Raw genomic sequence first — 21,031 nt, forward strand, 5'->3', positions numbered from 1 at the left:
ATTCCTATGATATATCGATATATCTAAATTATCGATATATTAGTGAAAACATTGATTTTGTTAACACATAAATATCGATGATGTTATTTTTTCGTATCATCGAAATTTAAAGAATTAAATCAAAGGTAATCTGTACAAGGTGATCATTAGGTCAACAAAACATTTCATGCATTTTTGTGCAATTTAGTGGTTTAGGCTGTGCTTTCCTTTTCTACCACGATATATTTGCTTATAATGTCCAAGTGCGTGGACCGAATTTAAAAATTATAACACGCAAATGTAGTCACTATATCAGCCTTTTGATTTATATTACTTTTTATAAATTAAAGTTAAGAATTAATAGCAATATTTAGCGTTAAAAATGCATCTTTTTTGCATAAGCTTGAAAAAATGTCCTATTACAGACGCTTATTTCACTTAAATACAAACACAGAAAAGTAACAAAATCACTTATAAACATTCTTTATTACATTTAGATTCGATTTAATGCTATTTTTACTAAATAATAGTCCAAATTCTATTAAAATTCTTTTATTACAAATGTTCTTCTAACCGTTTGTAATACCGTGCAGAATAAATTTGAGGAGCGAACTGTCAAACGAACGATGAGAGAGAGAAGAACAAAGCGAAATAAGAAAAACCCAGTCAACCAAAAGGGAACAATTCTTTTATCATTATTTTTATTATTTATAGGGGCGCTTTTTTGATTTCAAATATACATATATATTACAAAAACAAATATTTTCACAAATACTGAAAATTTGGAATAAAAATCGCGCGATTTTTAGTCCAAATTTTCGCCTGCGGCGCTTTTTTGATTTCAAATATACATATATATTACAAAAACAAATATTTTTACAAATACTGAAAATTTGGAATAAAAATCGCGCGATTTTTAGTCCAAATATTCGCCTGCGGCGCGTTTTTGATTTCAAATATACATATATATTACAAAAACAAATATTTTTACAAATACTGAAAATTTGGAATAAAAATCGCGCGATTTTTAGTCCAAATTTTCGACTGCGGCGCTTTTTTGATTTCAAATATACATATATATTACAAAAACAAATATTTTTACAAATACTGAAAATTTGGAATAAAAATCGCGCGATTTTTAGTCCAAATTTTCGACTGCGGCGCTTTTTTAATTTCAAATATACATATATATTACAAAAACAAATATTTTTACAAATACTGAAAATTTGGAATGAAAATTGCGCGATTTTTAGTCCAAATATTCGCCTGCGGCGCTTTTTTGATTTCAAATATACATGTATATTACAAAAACAAATATTTTTACAAAAAAAAAAAAATTTTATAGTGAAATAATGCAAAATCGGACAATTTTTGACCTAAATTTTCGCCATCGGCACTCATAACTTTTACGATAAAACAACGTTTTCATAAGTGCTATGAAATATAAAACCTAAGTTAAATGCTTGCTGGGTTGACGACTGCTGTATACTCTTCTCTTCAACTGTATTTCAGTACAAACTGCAAATGCGGTCGGAAAAAACCTAATTGTTAAACTTCCCCTGGGGGTTCTATAGGGACACTAGGAGGTTGGGACTTTCACAGTTATAATGGTGTGACCTTGCTCTTTCTAATGGGCGTGGTGGGTGGTGCCACGCCCCCTCCCCCTCCGCCCCCCATTCAAATATAACGTGGTAGTAAAGGAAAGTTTTGCCGCGGTTTAGTGTAACAATTTCATACAGAATGTAAACAACAAAATATGACAAATGGTGACATATGGAGCGGCCGCTTGGGCACCGAGAGTCACTCTCTCGACGGTGCGGGCAGCACTAACTAAGCTTCAGCGCTTAGCATGCGTGTGCATCACGGGGGCGATGCGGACCTGCCCTGCAGCCGCGATGGAGGTGATGTTTGAGCTGACACCGCTTCATTTAGTTATTCAGCAATAAGCCAAGCGTACCATGCTGAAAATTACTAGGCAAGGCTTCGGGAGAGGAAAAATGATGTTATCTAAAAACATGGAAGTGCTCACTAAAGTAATTAAATTCGAAAAGAAGTTCAGTATTGAACTGAACAATAAGCTAAACGGAGTAGACCTGCATTTGAAAATAAACTCGTGGAGTGTGCACTGCTGCACAGATGGCTGGAAGACCCCAGAAGGCATAGGAGCTGGAGCGGCCCCAGAATTAAGCGCTCTGTGCCGATGGGTAGTTTTTCAAGCATCTTCCAAGCGGAGATGTATGCCATCTGTCTATGTGCAGAGATAAACTTAGACAGAAGTTTCCAGAATGAGCGAATTGCCATTCTGAGTGACCGTCAGGCGATATTCATGGCTGTATCGTCCTGTGAGATAAAATCTTCACTGGTCCTTGATTGTATCGAGAAGCCTAATCTACTAGGAACGCACAATTGCATCCGGCTAATTTGGGTTCCAGGACATAGGGGTTTAACTGGGAACGAAATAGCGGACGCATTGACGAGAGAGGCTAGGCCTCGCCCTTAATAAAACCCGAGCCCTTTCTTGCTATCGGACAACACATCATAAAAGAGAAGCTTAGGGATGAAGAGCCAGGGCTAGGGGAGGATTGCTGGCACCCAACTATGAGGTTAGGGAAGGCGAAATCCCTAATGGGAGGGTACAACCCAAACAGGTTTAACAAACTCACTTCTTTTCTGCCATTTCTTTCAAGTTAACCATTGAGAATTCCCCCCGCATTCTATGTCGTAGAGCACCGAGACTTGAGCATTCACACATTCGATTGCAGTTTCTGCATCTATCGTTGTACGACCACCCCACCGGTTATTGTTGACGTAATGTTGAATATGGCTTTCTTAACAACTCGTCAGTTCTAGCCACGTTCGTTTAGTTATTTTGCAGGTATTCGTGTTAGTCCATCTGTCAACGGCCTGCTTCCGGAATAGCGAGAAGATCTGCCTTTTGCGCACTCCTTGGGGACAGCCTATTTCTACTGCTTCGGATTCGTTATAGGATGCGCCCTGTCTTACCAGTTCATCAGCTTTCTCATTTCCTTCCTCAGTACCCATGGGTACCCAGATGAGAGTGATGTCTGTCGTGCGCGCTAATGCATTAAATTCTTCTTGGCATTGTCTGATGATTTTTGAATTGGTTATAGGTGACTTTAAAGTTAAGATGCAAGCAGCCATTTGAACTATCTGAAAAAAAAACATACTTCCGATAGTTGGTGTGGATGATTTCTAATTATCCTGCAAGCTTCCCTTATTCCAAGAACTTCTGCTTTAAAGATACTATTTCAGTATCTGGATGAGGTACTGTGGCACAAAAGACCTTGAGGTCAAAGTGCAAAGCTCATAAAGAATCTAATCGAATTTAAAAAATCGAATAACGCAATAATAGAAAAACAGATTACTTTGATTAAATTACCGAAACGCAAGAAAAAAATTAACTGTTCTAACAACCCCTTCTAACTCTATTATAAACACGAAGTTTACTATGCAAATAATTTTGTTTTTATTTAATGTTTATGGACATGCAGCCCTATTTTTCAAAAAATGCATGACATTTTTATTTAAATCGATAGTACAGTCCATATAATTTAATGTTTGAAGATTATTTCAAGCAAATGTTGACCGCGACTGCGCTTCAAATGGTCCATCCGCTTAGTCCAATTTTGGCATACTCTTTCCAATGCTTCGGCCGGTATCTCACATATAAGTGCTTTAATGTTGTTTTCCAATACTTTAATTGAAGCAGGCTTGTCTGAATAGGCATGAACTTTAACATAGCCCCACAAAAATAGTCTAAAGGCGTTATATCGCACGATCTGGGTGGCCAATTGACAGGTCCCGAACGTGAAATAAAATGTTCACTGAACTCGCCTCTCAACAAGTCCATTGTTACGCGTGCTGTGTGGCATGTGGCACCTTCTTGCTGAAACCACATGTCATGCAAGTCAAGCTCTTGCATTTTGGGCAAAACAAAGTTGGATATCATTTCACGGTACGCTCACCATTCACAGTTACGTTACAATTCGCAGCATCTTTGAAGAAGTACGGTCCAATGATACCTCCAGCCCATAAATCGCACCAAACTGTGACCTTTTCTGCATACATGGGTAACTCTTGCAATTCTTCTGGCTGATCTTCACTCCAAAATCGACAATTCTGCTTATTTACGTGCCCATTGATCCAAAAATGAGCTTCGTCGCTGAACACAATTTTTCGATAAAAAAGTGGATCTTAAACTTTCTTAACAGAACACGCATTTTTATAATAAAATTCAATGATTCGCAAGCGTCGTTCGTTTGTAAGACGATTCATGGTTAAATTATAGACCAAACTGAAGATGTTTGACAGTGAAACAAAACACGAAACGTGCGTCAGCTGTTTAAACCAACTGTTTAAAAAGATAATAGCTAAAAAATCACCCGTTATAAGCAGAATGAGAAAAAGAGAAAGCAGAAAAGCAAATGACCAATTAAGCTCTGAGTTTCTTAAACACTTCAATCTGAATGCTTGGTTGTTTTTTATAAACAGAAAATCTTCAGCTTGAGCTTGTGGTGAAATTTTAGCCTTAAAAGATGTTAACATGGTTCAACTTTCACAGATGATTTGCCGAATGAGAAGTCGATTTGATAGGTTCGATACGGAATACTTGTATGGTGGCCATCTGCTCAAAAGGCGACTTACGCTAAAATCATGAGTAAACTCCAAAGAACAGCTTTCTTATGCATCTCTGGCGCTTTAAGGACTACTCCAAACAAAGCGCTGGAAGTGCTAATCAACTTACCTGCCCTAAATCTGGTAGGAAAACACGTGGCCGTCGCTTCGGCGCTCAGACTAAAAAGTATGGCGCTATGGAAAGACCGGTGCTTTGGCCACGCTTCCATTTTACACTCTCTGAATAGTCAAAAACAAGAAATAGACTACTCTATCCCTAGACTCATCTTTGAAAGGCTCTTCAAGACGAGTATACCGTCAAGAAGGGAGTGGCATACAACAAGGCCATGGAGAAGGGGGAAATTAAACTTTTATACAGATGGCTCCAAGCTAAACGATAAGGTTGGCTACGGAGTTTTCTCGAAGGAATTAGGACTGGAACTATCCGTTCGACTACCAGACTACTGCAGCGTCTATCAGGCAGAGGTACTAGCTATAAAAGAAGCGGCTACATACCTAAATACGCACGCCGTAACAAAAACGATTATAAATACAATATATTCTCGGATAGCCAGGCGGCCATCAAATCAATGAATGCGGCTTTACTAAGATCGAAGGTTGCACAGGAATGCCGGGCAGCTCTAAATGATATTAGTGATGTATTCAAGGTCAGCCTTATTTGGGTTCCGGGACATAGAGATATTGAGGGAAACTGTAAAGCAGATGAGCTAGCCAGAAAGGGTACCGCTCTCCAACTGCTGAGTGATAAAAGTACCATTGGAATACCCATGGCCACGAGTAAACTAATAATAAAAAACCACTTTATCCAAGAGGCCAATAGGTCATGGAGAAATGAAGATACGTGTCTAACAGCTAGGCTACTATGGCCGCAAATAAACAAGAAAAGAACAAAGGAATTGCTTAGTCTCTCAAGAGACAATATCTCGAAGGTCGTGGCTTATTTAACCGGTCACTGGCTATTTGGCAGGCATTCCTCGAGACTAGGAGTTTTCTCCCATGAATTTTGCAGAAGTTGCAGAGATGAGGAAGAGGAAGAAACAGTTGAGCACTTCCTTTGCAATTGTCCAGCCCTAGCTAAAATCAGAGCAGGTTGTCTAGGTAAATACTTTTTTAATTCTCTTACAGAACTGTCTGGCGTGGGGTTGGCATCAATACTACGCTTCATAAGAGCCACGAAATGGTTCCACGAAGGAAGATAAATGAGGTTCCCGTGTAGCACAGTGGTATCACAACGGACCTGTAAGGTCTAAGTGAGTTGGTCGTGCAGACCGACTACCACCATAACCTAACCTAACCTAGGTTCGATTTATAGGAGGTAGTCTTCTATACCCGCTATAGGCTAGACAAAGCCACTAAACAACAATATTGTAGTCTTATAATAAAACTAAAAGTTATAGGTATACTCGTACATAACATATAGGTGTATAAGCTTAAATCCGCTGATTGCTCGTAGATGGCGTTAGTGAGCATATCAAGTTACCATTGGTGGGATCAGCAGGGTGTCGTTTATTTTGAGCTGTTGAAACCTGGTGAAACTGTTAATTCTCATCGCTACCACCAACAACTCATCAAATTGCGCCGTGCTTTGCGTGAAAAAAGGCCTCGTTATGAACAAAGACATGAGAAGCTGATTTTCCTCCACGACAACGCCCCATCGCACACGTCAAGAATGGTCCACAACTACTTGGAGACAATCAATTGGGAGGTGCTACCTCATCCCGCTTATTCACCAGACCTGGTCCCTTCGGACTATCATCTGTTTTCATAATGGGATTCGTACGAAGACGTCCGGAAATGGCTTGACGAGTGGTTCGCCTCGAAAGATGAAGAGTTCTTTTGGCGTGGTATACACAAATTGCCCGAGAGATGGGAAAAATGTATAGCTAGCGAGGGCAAATACTTTGAATAAATTATTTTTTTGCTTTCTATAAAAAAAAGGTTTTTTTTTTTACTAAAAAACAGCGGATTTAAGCTTATACACCATACATGTTAACAGAGTTATACCATTTTGGCTTAATTATTTTTTGAACTTGCAACAAAAAAAATTTCAATTTGAATTAATGACCACTGAATTATATTTACTCAATACATTTTATTATTTCAAATCACTTATTTAGTATTTTTTTTATTTTTCCTCAACCTTTAACAGAACATAAGAAGAAGCAAAAATTTATTACACAAATTTCGTCACATCCGTCGGATGCATACCAATGGCGCCCGCCAAAGAATTATAAGAGATCAACGCACTTTTTGAACAATAAGCTGCGCTTGGTAGTTTCAGGTAACAGAGCAGAAGTTCGGTGGCCAATACGAGTATGTCCAATAACAGTTTCTTATTAGATATTACTTATCTGCAGCGATGCTTCTCCAACGAGAAATGTGAGTACCACACTTACAGGTTTGAGTCATAGTCAAGAAGTTGATCAGTTTTGACTAAAAAGTACATTGGCCACAATATCATTAATGTTCAACGGCAAACCTGCTTTCAAACGAAATCTGTGAAATTGATAAGACGGAAGGCTAACTCTTGACGTAGGCAAAGATGTGGAAGTGACGGGAAAGAGCCACCAGACTGCACTGGTACATGGTATCGTGGATGGAGACTGACTCCTCAGTTTTCTTTAGACTCTTTGAATTACTTTAAGTCATTAGGCCCGGTTAGTGTTAGGTTAGCCAGGTTGCTTGCCTAAGACAATACATTCGGTAGCCCTAAGGCCTTTTGTGATACGGGCGTTTGATTTCCATCCCCTAACTAAGTTGCTTAAACCACTTAGATCTTTTGAAGAAGGGCGCTAGTCCCTCTAGAGAAACATTGCGCACATTTCCCAGGTTTTCAAAGAAATAATCGTCAAGTTATTTGGGATGGCTTCTTTGAAGTGCAGGACATTCACAGAGGAGGTGTTGTATCGACTAAATTCCTTTTTCATCTCCAACACTCCTGCAAAAGCCATTGTGAGTACACCCACTCTACTGGCTAGGCTGCCAATAGTGCATTTACCCGTTATAATATCTTTGAGGGCGCTGGTAGTTGATCTGTTGCATCCAAGCAAGACGTTTTGTCCTTTTTTAAGATTCAGTTTTGACCAAAGCGCTTTGGATATATAGCAGTTAGTAGTCAGGGACCACCTTCTGTTAGTTTCCGCGATTATGCTCAAGTAAACCGCAACGCTAGTTCATTTAGAGGAATGCTCATGTCCTCTCCCACTCGCTGAAAGTCAAGCTCAACGTCTTTCCTTGCACATTCATCGGCTCTTTCATTTCCCTCCACCCCAGAGTGGTCGTCAGCATATTAATCAACCTCTCGCATTGACTGTGGTGTGCGGATAGCCGAGACTTATTGAAAAAAAAATTTATTCACAATCATTTTCCTTACATTTTTGTACATTTTGAATCAATAATTGGGTGGGCTTAGCATTTAATCCCCATTGCAGAAGCCGTAGCGATCTTTTAGAGGGGGAGATACTTGAGCATTTTCTCCGTAAATTTCCGGGTTCGGCAGCTAGATGATTAAGAGAGGGAGTGTTCCGACCTAAATCCCATCAATCTTCTCCATTACATCAACAGCTCTGATTGAGTGCAGATATCTGCCCGTTGGAGGTTTCATAATTAGAGTAGAATGGGGTAAGATAGGTATGGGGGCACAATAGGTAGGTGGGGTTTTCGTCGCACTGTTTTTGCAGAGGTCACTCGTCTTATGTGAATTGAATACGTGGTGGGGAACAACGTTCGCGACTGTCATTTCGGCCGTCACCATTGATTAGTTATCCTCGTTCTGCCGTCGTTTAGTTTTTTGTGAGCTTTTCTCCGACATAGCATTTTTTTTATTCTACGGTGCAGTGCATTTAATATATGTAAATATTTGTCAGGTGAGTTTTATTTTACGTAGAAAATAATGCTGAACACGAATAATGTGTTAGTTTTTTGATATTTTTGTTTTTAAAAAAATATCGACACTAACATAAAACATGTGTTTGGGGGCACTATAGGTCAGCCGTCTGGGGGCATTATAGGTCACTAATTTTAATTGAATAAAATAAATTTTAATTGTTTTTGCAACAAAATGGTGCGTAATTATGTGCGAAAAACGCCGAAACGAAGTGAAGAGGACGTAAAAAACGCAATCGCGGCAGTCCGAGATGGCGCTAGTGTTCGATCAGCCTCTAAACAATTTAAAATTCCGTTCGAAACATTACGTGCTCGCGTGATAGGAAAGTGCTCGTCATCAATAGAAGCGTGTCAGAAATTACGCGTAAGTAAAAAATCGAACGATTTAAATTCCTGGTGCAAGAGGAGTAGCAAACGGCTCGGGATGACAGACCAACCACACATTTTTGGAATGGCTGAAGCACTTCAAAAATTATGCGATTCGATCCAGTACTGAAAAAACTTTGCTCATCATGGATAACCACGAATCTCACATGACAATTGCTGGATTAGACTTTTGTAAGAATAATAATATTGAAGTATTAACTCTACCTCCGCACACCAGCCATCGTTTGCAGCCTCTCAAGAGAGGAGTATTTGGGCCGCTCAAAACTTATTTTGACCATTCCTGCAAGACGTGGATGTTAAATCATTCCGGCATTCCTATTACCATCGACCGAATAGCTGAACTGGTAGCTGAACCCTTGTTGAAAGGTGCTTCCAGCATGAATATCATCACTGGATTCAGATCAACTGGCATTTGGCCATTTAATCGCGACATTTTTTCGGAAGATGATTTCACGCCAGCATTCGTAACTGATCGTTCGTACGAGGACGAACCAGATCAAGAGGCTGGCCCATCGATTGCTCATCAAGAGACTGGTCCATCGAATGCCCATGAAGAGCCTGTTTTATCGAATGCCGATCAAGAGCCAGAGCGATCGAATCTCGACCTATTAATTCCAATTGAGGACATTCGGCCATTTCCTAAAGCTCCACTGCGCAAACCATCAAATCGAGGCCGGAAGCGACGTAAAGCTGCACTTCTCACAGAGTCATTACGCGCTGAGCAAGCAGCTGCAGCTCAGAAGAAATCGGACGCGGAAGCAAGAAAACAATTTGCCGCCGAAAGAAAAAAAGAAAGAGAGGCTGCAAAGAGGCAGAAGCTCATACAAAAACGCCAAAAATTGACCAAAGAAGAGAAGAAAAATGAATTAAAGAAAAATTCCTAACTTTTATAACATGTGCAGTGTTCATCTATAAATAAAAGTTAAAACGTTAATTTCCAAGTCATGTACATTGTTCTTTTCCCCTCACATATAGTGACCTACCGTGCCCACCGATTTTGAAAATATCAAAAAAAAGTACCTTTGTCTTATTGAATGCAGCTTCCAAAATATTTAGCCAAACATAAGTCAGTATAACCAAAATGTTAGCAGATAAATAACCTTTCAAAATCTTGCTTATTTTTCAAAATTAATGCAAAAACACCGTAGCAAGAGCTCTCCAAAAAAAAAGACCTATCTTACCCCATTCTACACTACATAAAAATGGCGCTCTAGTGCTACTTGAGGAGTGCCAGTCTGATACTTCAACTATTCACCTACCTATCTTCAATTATTTTTATTTAATTTATGTCGTCCCTCGACGAAGTAAAACATTTGTATAAAATCGCTGCGAAAAATTGCCAAAGCAGAAGCATTGATTCGATTTCACGAATTTCGAAATAAGGCAGATTTTTGTGGCCACTTCGGAATTGATAATAGCATTTTTTCGATGTTATTCCGTTGGGATCGCCGCAGGAATTAATAATAATAAAATAAATTAGGCCTATGGATTTTGCTATTTTGGGATCGCCGAAGGAATTTTTAGTATTGGGTTATCGTATTGGATCCATTTTTCGTCGCCAGTCACCACCCGATGCAAAAAACCCTTCCGATTTTGTCGCTCGATCAGCAATTCGCACGTAAAAAATCGCCGTTCGACGTCGCGCAGCTTCAACTCGTACGGGACCCAATGCCCTTGCTTTTGGATCATTCCCATCGCTTTTAGACGCTTGCAAACGGTTGATTTATCAACGCCCAATGATTCAGCAAGCTCTTCTTGGGTTTGGCACGAGTCCTCGTTTACCAATTCCCCCAATTCCGCGTCCTCGAACTTTTTGGGCTGGCCAAGACGCTCCTTGTCTTCGGTGTGAAAATCACCACTTTTGAATCGTCGAAACCAGTACTCACATGTTGAAATCGACGGAGTATGGTCTGGGTAGGCCTCCTGCAGCAATTCACGGGCTTGGGCTGTATTTTTTTTTTCAAATTGAAGCAGAAAAGCAAAGCTTCCCGCAAATTGCGCTTCGACGGCACGAAAGTTGACATACTCGGAGCACGAAAACACTGCGTTGTTTATACTTCAGCGAAATGACAGACACTGATAAACAAAGCCTAGGGATGAGGCTTTGTCATGAATATTCATTCAGTATTGCCAACGCGATAAAGTGATAAATAGCGCCATCTGTGTGTCACCTTTAAAACTAATTCAACCTCCTAATAATAAAATAAAATATTCTTGTGGGTTTTGCTATTTTGTTTTGCAGAGTGTCAAGCTTGTTTCTATCTGTCGTTCAAATCAATCTTCGTCTACCTCCAATTTGTTGTTGTTGTTGTTGTAGCAGTAAAACAAGTAAGCCAATTTGTTCAGACCTCCTGCTCGAATAGACAGTTAAATTAAAAATGTAGGATATTATATGATTTACAATATTTTATTTTTAATTTTAATAGTTATTAGCGCTACTTTGTATTAAAATTAGACTTTTGCACATATGTATTAGTTACTAAGTTATATAGCGAATTACAATATTTAAAACGATAAATGATTTAACTAACTATTTCGTTGTTTCTGTACGTTTTTGTTTCATAAATTCAGCTAAAATCAATTTAACTAGAAATAATGAGTTTTAGTAGTAATACAACAAAACAAATAATTTATTCATTAATCTCAACAAATACTCATAGTATAAAATTTGTAAACAGTACAAGCCAGTTTTTTCAATATATTATATGTACACACATATACATACATACATATGCATGACAAAACACATTGCAATGTCCCAATCACTTGTTTCTTCTAGATATAAAAGTTAGATCTGGTATTCCATTTTAATGCGTAAAATCATTTTTACAGATCATAGATCGCGACTCAATTTTCTATGTATTATAATATTTGTTGTTTTCGTCATTGTTTCACAAAAATAATTTAACTTCACGTACTTATATCACATGGGTCACATTATCAACCTTCAACTTCTCCTTTCACTACACATACATACATAACTACCGATCTATGTGTGCAGGATATGCATGCGTGATCACCTATACATACACATGTATGTATAAGTAACCGATATTTCAATTATAATACCTGTATACATATATTAGCCGAGACATTTAATTCTTATTCTAAAGCATTATTTTAAGGGTTCATTAATATGTATTTGTAAAATCGTTAAAACAAATTCGTATGATTCTTATGCATGAGGTTATGGCTAATGGATGAGTTAAAATTCGTGTGTGAGTACATCCGGCGAGTAATTATTAATCGCTCTTACGTCATGTGCGCGCATATCATTTTAATATCAGTAATCAGGGTCACAATATGACTTGAGCTCCGAGTAGCCGCATGGACGCCGGCAACACTCGTGTATGGCACCTTGAAAGGGTTGCCGGTATTCACCGTCCTCGCCGGCTAACCGTTTTAGGCTGGAGACATGGCCCATGCCGACACTATCAGCTGTAAAAAAATATTACGGTGAAATTAAATCCATGTGTAAAATGCGATGCGATTTTTATACTTACGAAATTTTCGTGATAGCGAATAGTAACGCCCGCCACATATTAGGCGGATGGCATCTGAGAGATTGGTACTACAGTACCGTTTGAACTCTACATCGCTGCTACCCCCGGGAAGCAAAGGAATAGCTTCAGTGCAGTGCGGCGATAGCTCCACACAAAACACTAGGCTAATCACGACCAAGCTAAGGCATAGCAGGTTATGAAAATTCACTGTTTGTTGAGGGAACATCATCTGTAAGAAAGGAAAATATTTATGTATAGATACTAGTAATTTGTCAACAATATGATTTTTTCAATAACTGCTATGCAAATATCTTTTGTATACATTTTTCCAATTTTGACATACGGTTGCCTAGTTTGGTGGTTAGCTCTTCAGAAGGGCTACAACTTTACTAAATTAGAGAGAGTGCAGAGAACTGCATGTGTGGGCATCACTGGTGCCTGTAGAACATGTCCCACCGCTGCGCTCAACGTTATACTCCACTTAATTCCCGTGGATCTGCAGGTTAAATCCATTGCTGCTCAGAGTGCTATTAGACTGAAGGAGTTTGGCCTTTGGAGACAACTCGCTGTAGGGCATAGCAGCATCTTGAAGCAGATCTCCCCTTCCTTCTCTGATATTCGCACCGACCTCTCCATCCGCAAACTGTGCTTTGAGGGTTGTGTTAGGGCTATCTTTCCGAGCAGGCAAGATTGGAAAGAGGGGAGAGTTGTTGCGGATATAGATGCCTCTGTTTTCACTGACGGATCCAAAATGGAGTCTGGAGTGGAAGCGGGGGTCTACTCCAAATCAGCCAACATTTCGGTCTCCTATAAACTGCCGGAGACAAGCAGCGTCTTTCAAGCATCCTGCAGGCATGCAAAATGCTTCGGGATCGCTGTTGGGAGGGAGACATTAATATTTTTTCCGTTAGCCAAGCTGCAATCAAGGCACTGTCGTCGCCGTATTGCAGCTCTCTTCTCGTGAACTCCTGTAAGGAGGAACTTAAACGCCTCGAACGCGCAGGAAACATTTCCCTCATCTGGGTTCTTGGGCACAGGAATATAGAGGGAAATGAAATTGCCGATGAGCTTGCCAGGAAGGGGGCGGCAGAACCGAATCCAGCTGCCCTTTTCTCAGACATCGGTATCCCCTTGGCCGTCGTCAAAGGGAACTACACAACTTCTTTCTAAGAAAAGCGCAAGACAGATGGAGGTCTGTCTCATCGTGTGCCATTTCAAAAGCACTATGGCCTCAATACGATATAAACAGAACGCTTAAGGTGATTGGAACCCCCCGCCATTCAATTTCCAAACTCATTGCGGTGATCACTGGCCACTGGGTGATCGGCACTCACGCGGAGAAGCTTGGAATTCCGTACAACCCCCATTGCAGAAGCTGTGGGGATCCTACAGAGAAAGAGACTGTGGAACACTTTCTCTGCAGATGTCCGGCTTTGGCGGCTAGGCGCTTGAGATTCCTCAGCGTCCCTTTTGGGGATGACTTGATGAAATTCTCCAGCCTAGATCCCTTTCTCTCCTCCGCTACATCAACAGCACTGGATGGCTGTAGACGGTCTTATCTCCTCCCTTAATCCTTTCATAGGTAGTGGTCCACTTTATGGTATCAAAACGGCACGTAAGTGCTACTTGTAGCGTACCTGGGGTACTCTTGCCATCTTACCTACCTACCTACCTACCTACCATTCGGAAGTGCATAGGTTCGAATCTCCGTATATGAACCACCAAACTGATAGAAAACGTGTTTTCTAATAGCAGTCGCCTTCGGCAGGCAATGGTGAACCTGTATTGTGTGGTGTATTTCTGCTATGAAAAAGCTCCTCATAAAAAATATCTGTCGTTCAGAATCGCCTTAAAACTCAAGGCGCACTCCACGCAAACTCGGCCAAACTTCCCAAATGGATGTAAGTGCCAATTATATGTTTTTTTATGGAGTGGCCGACTACTATGAGTAGATTTGCATGTGAATACGAATCGATTATATCCGCGTTGGTGGAAAAGAGCGGCAGTGATTCAATAGGCAAAGCTCCGAGGGCAATTCTGTTATGAAAAACCTTCTTTTTGAAAATCTTTTAAAACCCAATTACCGTTCGAAGACTGTGTATTACCCCAGTTCGAATCAACTCATATTCGAAAATCTTACATAATTGCGTAAAAGAAAAACCTTTTAGATCGAGATTTTACGCCCTGAGTTGGGTCATGTTTGGGTTGGACATGCGAATGCGTTGATGCAATAAACTTTATGCATAAAAAGCTATCACGCTTGCTCCCTGCTTTCTGTGTGTGGGAAATGCAGAAATTCCTCCAAAGTAAATTGCCTTGTCTAACGCTTGTTCTGGTTCGAATGGCTGGTAGAGCACAGTCGTTCCTGTCCAACGTAATTTTGCATTGCAGAGTTTCTCAATTTTGTAGAAATGGAGTTGAAGCTTGAAGTTGATGTTTATGTTTGATTCGACTATCTATACACGACCTCGGCTCGTGATCGTGACGATCTATTCAAGAGCCTGGCTCGCCATATTCATGTTTGGGCCAACATTTTCATCACGAGTCAGACTCGTTAAAGCACGGCAAGGGGTTAATATTTGGTATATGTGGCTCGCACACTCCTCGGATTTGAGTGGAGCAGCTGGTTTTCTAGTGGCGGTTGTTTTCATGTGGTAAAGCGTCTACTTTATCTATGAAAATTGAAGGAATGGAACTGCGTGTTTCACCGAAAATGCTCTTCAATAGTGCTGAGAAGTGTTTCCTTTAGATCTCCCTTACACAAAAGACATAAATTGACAGATTTCCGTTCGTTTGTAGTTGGATCTATATGGACGATAGTATCCAATTATCTAATTCGCAGCGAAAAAAGGAGAGTGAGGAAGGAAGCCCTATTGCTAGCTTAGGCTCTCGGGACATACAGTCGAAAGAAAAGAACCGGATTTTTTTTTGTAACTTCAAGATATATTTCGTTCTGCTTTTTCACTCAAAGGCTACGTCGCCAGTGCAGTTTAGTGTCGTTCGAAACTCTCCCGTAAGCGCAACCAAACAGAAATGAGTGAGAAGTACGCGAAGCGTTTTGAGGCGGTATTTTTATGAACGCATCCGAAAGAGTCGAAATTATCTTACGCCGTGGCTGCAAAAGTAATTAAAAAATCAGAAAAGTTTGTTGTTATGTGGAATCAGCGGTATAAAGTGTACAAAAATGTTGATGACTTTTCCGAGCGCAGCTTGAAGCGGGTGACGACAAAAAAGAAGGATAAAGGGATCGTCCAACTTTTTAAGCGGGACCCTTTATTGCGACTACGCCAAGCACGCACAATTCTTGTTAAAAAGAGAAACTGCTCTCAGAAAACACATTGAAAAACAACCAAACAGGAAGATAGCGTCACATGGACTGGCCTTCCCAGTCCCCAGACGCCAACCCCATGTATGGGAAAATGTATGGGGAATTATGAAAACGCATCTTCCCGGAAAGCCAGTCCACGATTTAAAGCAACTCGTGCGTCAAGTGCGCAAAATCTGGTCCTCTTTGTCGACGAGCTACGCAGAAAAGCTGGTTCAAAGCATGCCGAGAAGATGCCAGGAAATACTCCAACGATGGAGACTACACGGCTTATTGAGTAATTGCGTCTCAGAGTTTCTACATACTTTCATGCAAAAAAATTTTAAATATATATCTTTTATACTTCATGAATAATCGCGGATCCTTTTTTCTGACACAGACTGTATGTATATTTATTAGTACGGGAAAGAATTTGGTTTAAGTTATGAAATCCAGACATTCTGCCTAGTGTGAAAAAAAATCTAGGGTCTGTCAGACTCACGCACGGTAGAAGTGAAACTTCTAAGTTGGTTGTTCCATGCATGGGAGCCCCGGTTTAGATCTCTCCCCCCTCTCTCGTGTTAAATTCAGGTTTTCATTTTTTTTTTTCAGAAAAGCGTAAATATTACTCATAAATTTTTTATTATACATTGATAAAATATAGTTATAATTATATTACAATGGAATCATAGGCACCTTTTCAACACATTTCTAGTATATACATCGATTGTATTCACAAATTATTCACATGACATCGCAAAATTTTCAGGATCACTCTCACAATGGTTATTTCCTAATATACTATATTAATAATCGGCTTATGATAGCTAAAGTGGGAGATATATATATATTTGCGCTCAAATTGTTGATGAATCGTGCGAAAACTGCGTCTATTGTTGTTCCCTGTCTAGTTGTACTAACACACACACACACTTGTACTAACACACACTTCACACTTACTGAACGGCTAATGCACGGCGTGGGTAGTTTGCTATAGAGCAAACGGGAGAGAAAGAAAGGCATTCGGGAGAGAAGGGGAGAGACGGCGTGTCTCGGTGGCTCCCTCACATCGTTCAGCGCTTGCGACGCGAGAGAGCGACAGAGAGAGCGAATAGGCGAGAGTGGGAAGGAGCAGCTGCTCCTTGGCCCCGCCCATTTGACGGATTTCGGTAACGCTCCGAACTTACCGTTTCACTCGCCTATTTTCAATCTGCCTTGGGGCCCCCGACGCGCCTAAAGAAGTTTCACTTCAAAAAAATTAATATTCCGGTATCAAATTTGTACGAGCCGTTAGCTGCATGTGCATTGCAGTCTTGCCCCACATCTGCTTTATTGAACATGTGCATCTTCGGTCGTTATTTGGGCTTTTTTTGGTCTATTTAATGAAGCAATTTCTTTATTTTGTTATACGAATTTCTCGTGGATTCATATTTATACTGTATAAGTACAATCGCGACGTTTATTTTAACAGCCCATGGCCAACAGTTACATCCCATTACGAAGCGAAGTCCCAATTGGTAAAGTTACTACCCGGAGAAGCTAATCCAGTTTATATCTCCTTCAACACCTAAGTGCATACTCGCAGAGGCTAGGCTACATGTTCAATAGCAATAGCAAAAGAATTGAATTGAACAAAAGGAAAACTACAGTATAATCTCGATAATTCGGACAATTAAATACCAGAGGTTGTCCGAAATATCGAATTTTTCGGATTATCGAGTGGGTAAAAAATTTAATAGAAATCAGTAGATCAGTAATTAAATGAAATAAACTTTTATTTAATCTTAAATTGATTAATATTCAATGAGTTATATGCACATATACATACTAGTTTTTATTCTGCCGTAAAATAATTCAATATATTCGTTTGCCGCAATTTTGTTTCATTTCTCTTTCTGAAGGCAATATCTCTGAGACTCACAAGTTTTAAAATGTCTCCGGATGAAAATTCCTGTTCCTCAGCATATTTAATACAACTATCAAATGCGACAATAGCTTGAGAGTGCGAAATTTTAGGATCTTGACTTTCATTTTCGTCAAGACTGCTGTTCTCGTTATCTTCTTCCCCAATCTCGTTGATATCGAAATCAGTGTCGTCATTCAACCACTCAGTAATCTCGTTATCATTGTATACATCAGGGGATATTTCAACAAGAAGATCAATTATTTTAGTTGAGCTGCTGGGCCGTAGCATCGCAAGAGGCAAATCATCATCTGAGTCCCATTCTTCGTCATAAAGAATTTTGTTAAAACATTTTCTGAGCACGCGTTCATCCACATTTTTCCAAGAATTAGACGATAAAAAAGCCACATCTTTTAATGTAAAGTTTTTTAAAGATTCCGGGAGATTGCTCGTTGGGCTAGACAAAAGTAAAGACAAAAAACTCTTCCGATAGTTTGTCTTTAAAATTCGGATAGCATTTTGGTCCATTGGCTGTATAAGAGCCGTGCAGTTTGGTGGCAAAAACATAACATATATGTCCTTATCGACATCCGACAGTGATTGGGGATGGCAAGTTGCATTGTCTAGCAGTAAAATGGCTTTGGCTGGTAAATTCCTTTCCTTTAAGTAACGCTTTACTTCTTTAACGAATGAGTTTTCAAACCAATTTTTAAAGATTTGCTCTGTCATCCAAGCATTTTTGGTATGGGAGTACCCAAGCGGAAGGTTTACTTTTTTAAACGCTCTGGGGTTTTGGCTTTCCGTATCATGAACAATGGAAGTTTATGTTCTCCGGTTGCATTACAGCAAACTAGAAGTGTTACTCTTTCTTTTCCAATTTTGCGCCCGGGTGCGGATTTTTCATTATGCAATGCAAGGGTTTTTTCTGGGAGTTTTCTCCAAAACAAACCAGTCTCATCTGCATTATAAACCTGATTATACGTAATGCCCATTTCTGCAATTTTCTTTCGCAATTTTTCAATAAAGGGTTGCACAGCAGTAGAATCATTGGAAAGTTTTTCGCCAGATATTCTTAAGAATTTAATTCCATATCGGGAGCGAAAATTACTAAACCAACCATTACTAGCCACAAATTCCACACTTTGTCCGTAAATTTGGGAACAGCATTGTTTGGCCTTTTCTTGGATGATTTCCGAGGAAATCGGTGCATTGTTTCGTCTTGCGTTTACAAACCATTTATACAAGTGGTCTTCCATCTTTTCAAACTCCGCAGGTCGCATAGTTTTACGCTTTCCAAGGCCACATTCTGTTCTAGCAATGTAACTGCAAAATATAATCAAAGGAGTGTAAACTCTTCTTACAAAATGTTTTCGTTTTTTACCTATCAATCTTTAATCCACTTGATTTTATGTCCGAAATTGTAGATTTACCTACATTGTATGGCGCAGCTAGCTGTCGAATTGGCTGTCCTTCACTTAGTTTCTTAAGAACTTCTTTTTTCTGGTCTATCGTTAAAAACGTATGTTGTTTCTTAGCTGCTGGTGCCATAGTTAAATTTATACAGTCCACAGTTAAAGAAATTATGGAGTTAATGTTTGAAATTAGCTACTGAACTACACGTTACGCAAATATGCTTATGAATATGAACTAGGAGGCTGACGAGCACTTAAACGCACTATTCACGCAAAGTAGTTAGCAGGGGAGTCCCCTTTATAAAATAAAATAAAAAATAACGGAATTCCTTTTTATTTCAGCATATTCACTGGAAAATAAAGAAGTGTCCGAATTTTAGAGGTACATGAATACGTGGTGTCCGGATTACAGAGACTTCAATAGAAAACGTTTTGGTGTCCGGATTACCGCGCTGTCCGAATTATCAAGTGTCCGAATTACCAAGATTAGACTGTATTTACCAACCATCATGTCGATGCAGGGAATTAAAACACTCATGCGATTACGTTTAGGCCATTCTCAGATTCATATAGATTGGCTGGTCTCAACTCACTATCCTGCCAATACTGCTTCCTTGGCTCAATTTGCTACTAAGCACATCCTTGCGAGTGGCCCCAGTTCATAGAATAACAAATGAAATATATATGCAAGAAAATCCTCCCATATTGTTGAACACTATTTCAATAGAAAAAAATAAGAAAATTGTTAAATTTTTAACTCACAACATCCTTTTTTGGTGGCGTTCGTTCCACAAATGGGGGGACCTATATAGTGGTTTTTTGATGGCAGAAATACCCTTATCTGCCAAAGGGCGACCACAGTTAGAAAAAACTTTGTTCTATCAATTGGTGGTTCATGCACGGAGATTCAAACCTGTACCCTTCCGAATAATATACGCGCCCCAACCCATTGGCTATTATCCAATGATATCGTATACCTAGGAAACGTATTCTTGCAATGTACAGGGCCCGCCAGGGAGAGGTACTAAATTCTGCTTTTCAAAATTCTTTAGGATGAAAATTCTGTAAAAATCAAAAAAAAAATTCTGTCCAGCCTAAATTCTTTTGGTTCAATATTCTGTATTTAAAATTCTGTATGATCAAAATGATGGAGAACTGAAATTCTGTATATTAAAATTCTGGAATCAAAATTATTTTCGATCAAAATGCTGTAAAAATATAACCAAATAAGCAGATAACCTGATAACACGCTTACCTGAATAGCACATTTATTTTATGAATAATGGAATTCTGATTTTATAGAAACAATGGTATATATACATACGTCAATTAAAGAAAAATTCAAAAATTCATTCAAAACAAAAGTTATTACATTATATATAGTTGTGCTTTCGCACAAACCAGCTCGCCCTTTAGATCATTAATTAGTTTGTACAACCCTGAGTTTCGTTTCTCAGCAATAACTTTTAGCCGTCGATGCCAAGCCTCAATACTGTTTTGCGTTCTGGGGAAAGCGATATTGGACTCATCGTGCACTGACCAAAATTTTGGTGGGTATTTTGGTATACAATGAAAGAATGGGAATTGATTAAAGTTAGGTATTTGAACAAAGTATACAGAAAATATTGCAATTATTCTACAATATTTTTTAGCACGGTTGCTCGAATTTCATTCACATTGTTTCTGAAGCTATAAATACATAAAAACATATGTACATTTGCTTTTTGTAAATCTGTTTTGATAATATAGGAAACCATATGGGTCAAGACAAGTCATGTATTGGCAGTATTTTGTTTTGCAAAACTCTATATTGAAAAATCGGAAGAGCATATGGAAAAATAAAAAAAAGTGCGCACTATTTTGTTTTGCAAAACTCTATATTGAAAAATCGGAAGAGCATATGGAAAAATAAAAAAAAGTGCGAACTTTTTTATTTATCCATATGCTCTTCCGATTTTTCAATACAGAATTTTGCAATGCAGAATTTTGACAATACATAATT

At 39.2% G+C, this 21,031-nt stretch overlaps 2 protein-coding genes across 2 annotated transcripts in view; both read right to left on the bottom strand.

The window, feature by feature from the left end:
* Positions 1 to 11,343: 11,343 nt before the first annotated feature.
* Positions 11,344 to 21,031, bottom strand: part of LOC129238784 (insulin-like) — a 29,783-nt gene continuing 20,095 nt past the window's right edge. The window contains exons 2-3 of the mRNA XM_054873962.1: positions 12,411 to 12,639; positions 11,344 to 12,345 (exon numbers count right to left, since the gene is read on the bottom strand). Of these exons, the coding sequence (XP_054729937.1) occupies positions 12,191 to 12,345; positions 12,411 to 12,639 (384 nt within the window). The 3' untranslated portion in view covers positions 11,344 to 12,190. The remainder of the gene's footprint in view (positions 12,346 to 12,410; positions 12,640 to 21,031) is intronic.
* LOC129238311 (jerky protein homolog-like) lies at positions 17,549 to 19,165 on the bottom strand. Its single transcript, XM_054873351.1, has 3 exons — positions 18,999 to 19,165; positions 18,567 to 18,940; positions 17,549 to 18,027 (listed from the first exon to the last, which is right to left on the bottom strand). Exons 1-3 carry the CDS (start codon positions 19,163 to 19,165, stop codon positions 17,549 to 17,551), a joined length of 1,020 nt encoding a protein of 339 aa, XP_054729326.1.

The sequence above is a fragment of the Anastrepha obliqua genome, chromosome 2 (genome assembly GCF_027943255.1).
Source record: "Anastrepha obliqua isolate idAnaObli1 chromosome 2, idAnaObli1_1.0, whole genome shotgun sequence".
NCBI lineage: Eukaryota > Metazoa > Arthropoda > Insecta > Diptera > Tephritidae > Anastrepha > Anastrepha obliqua.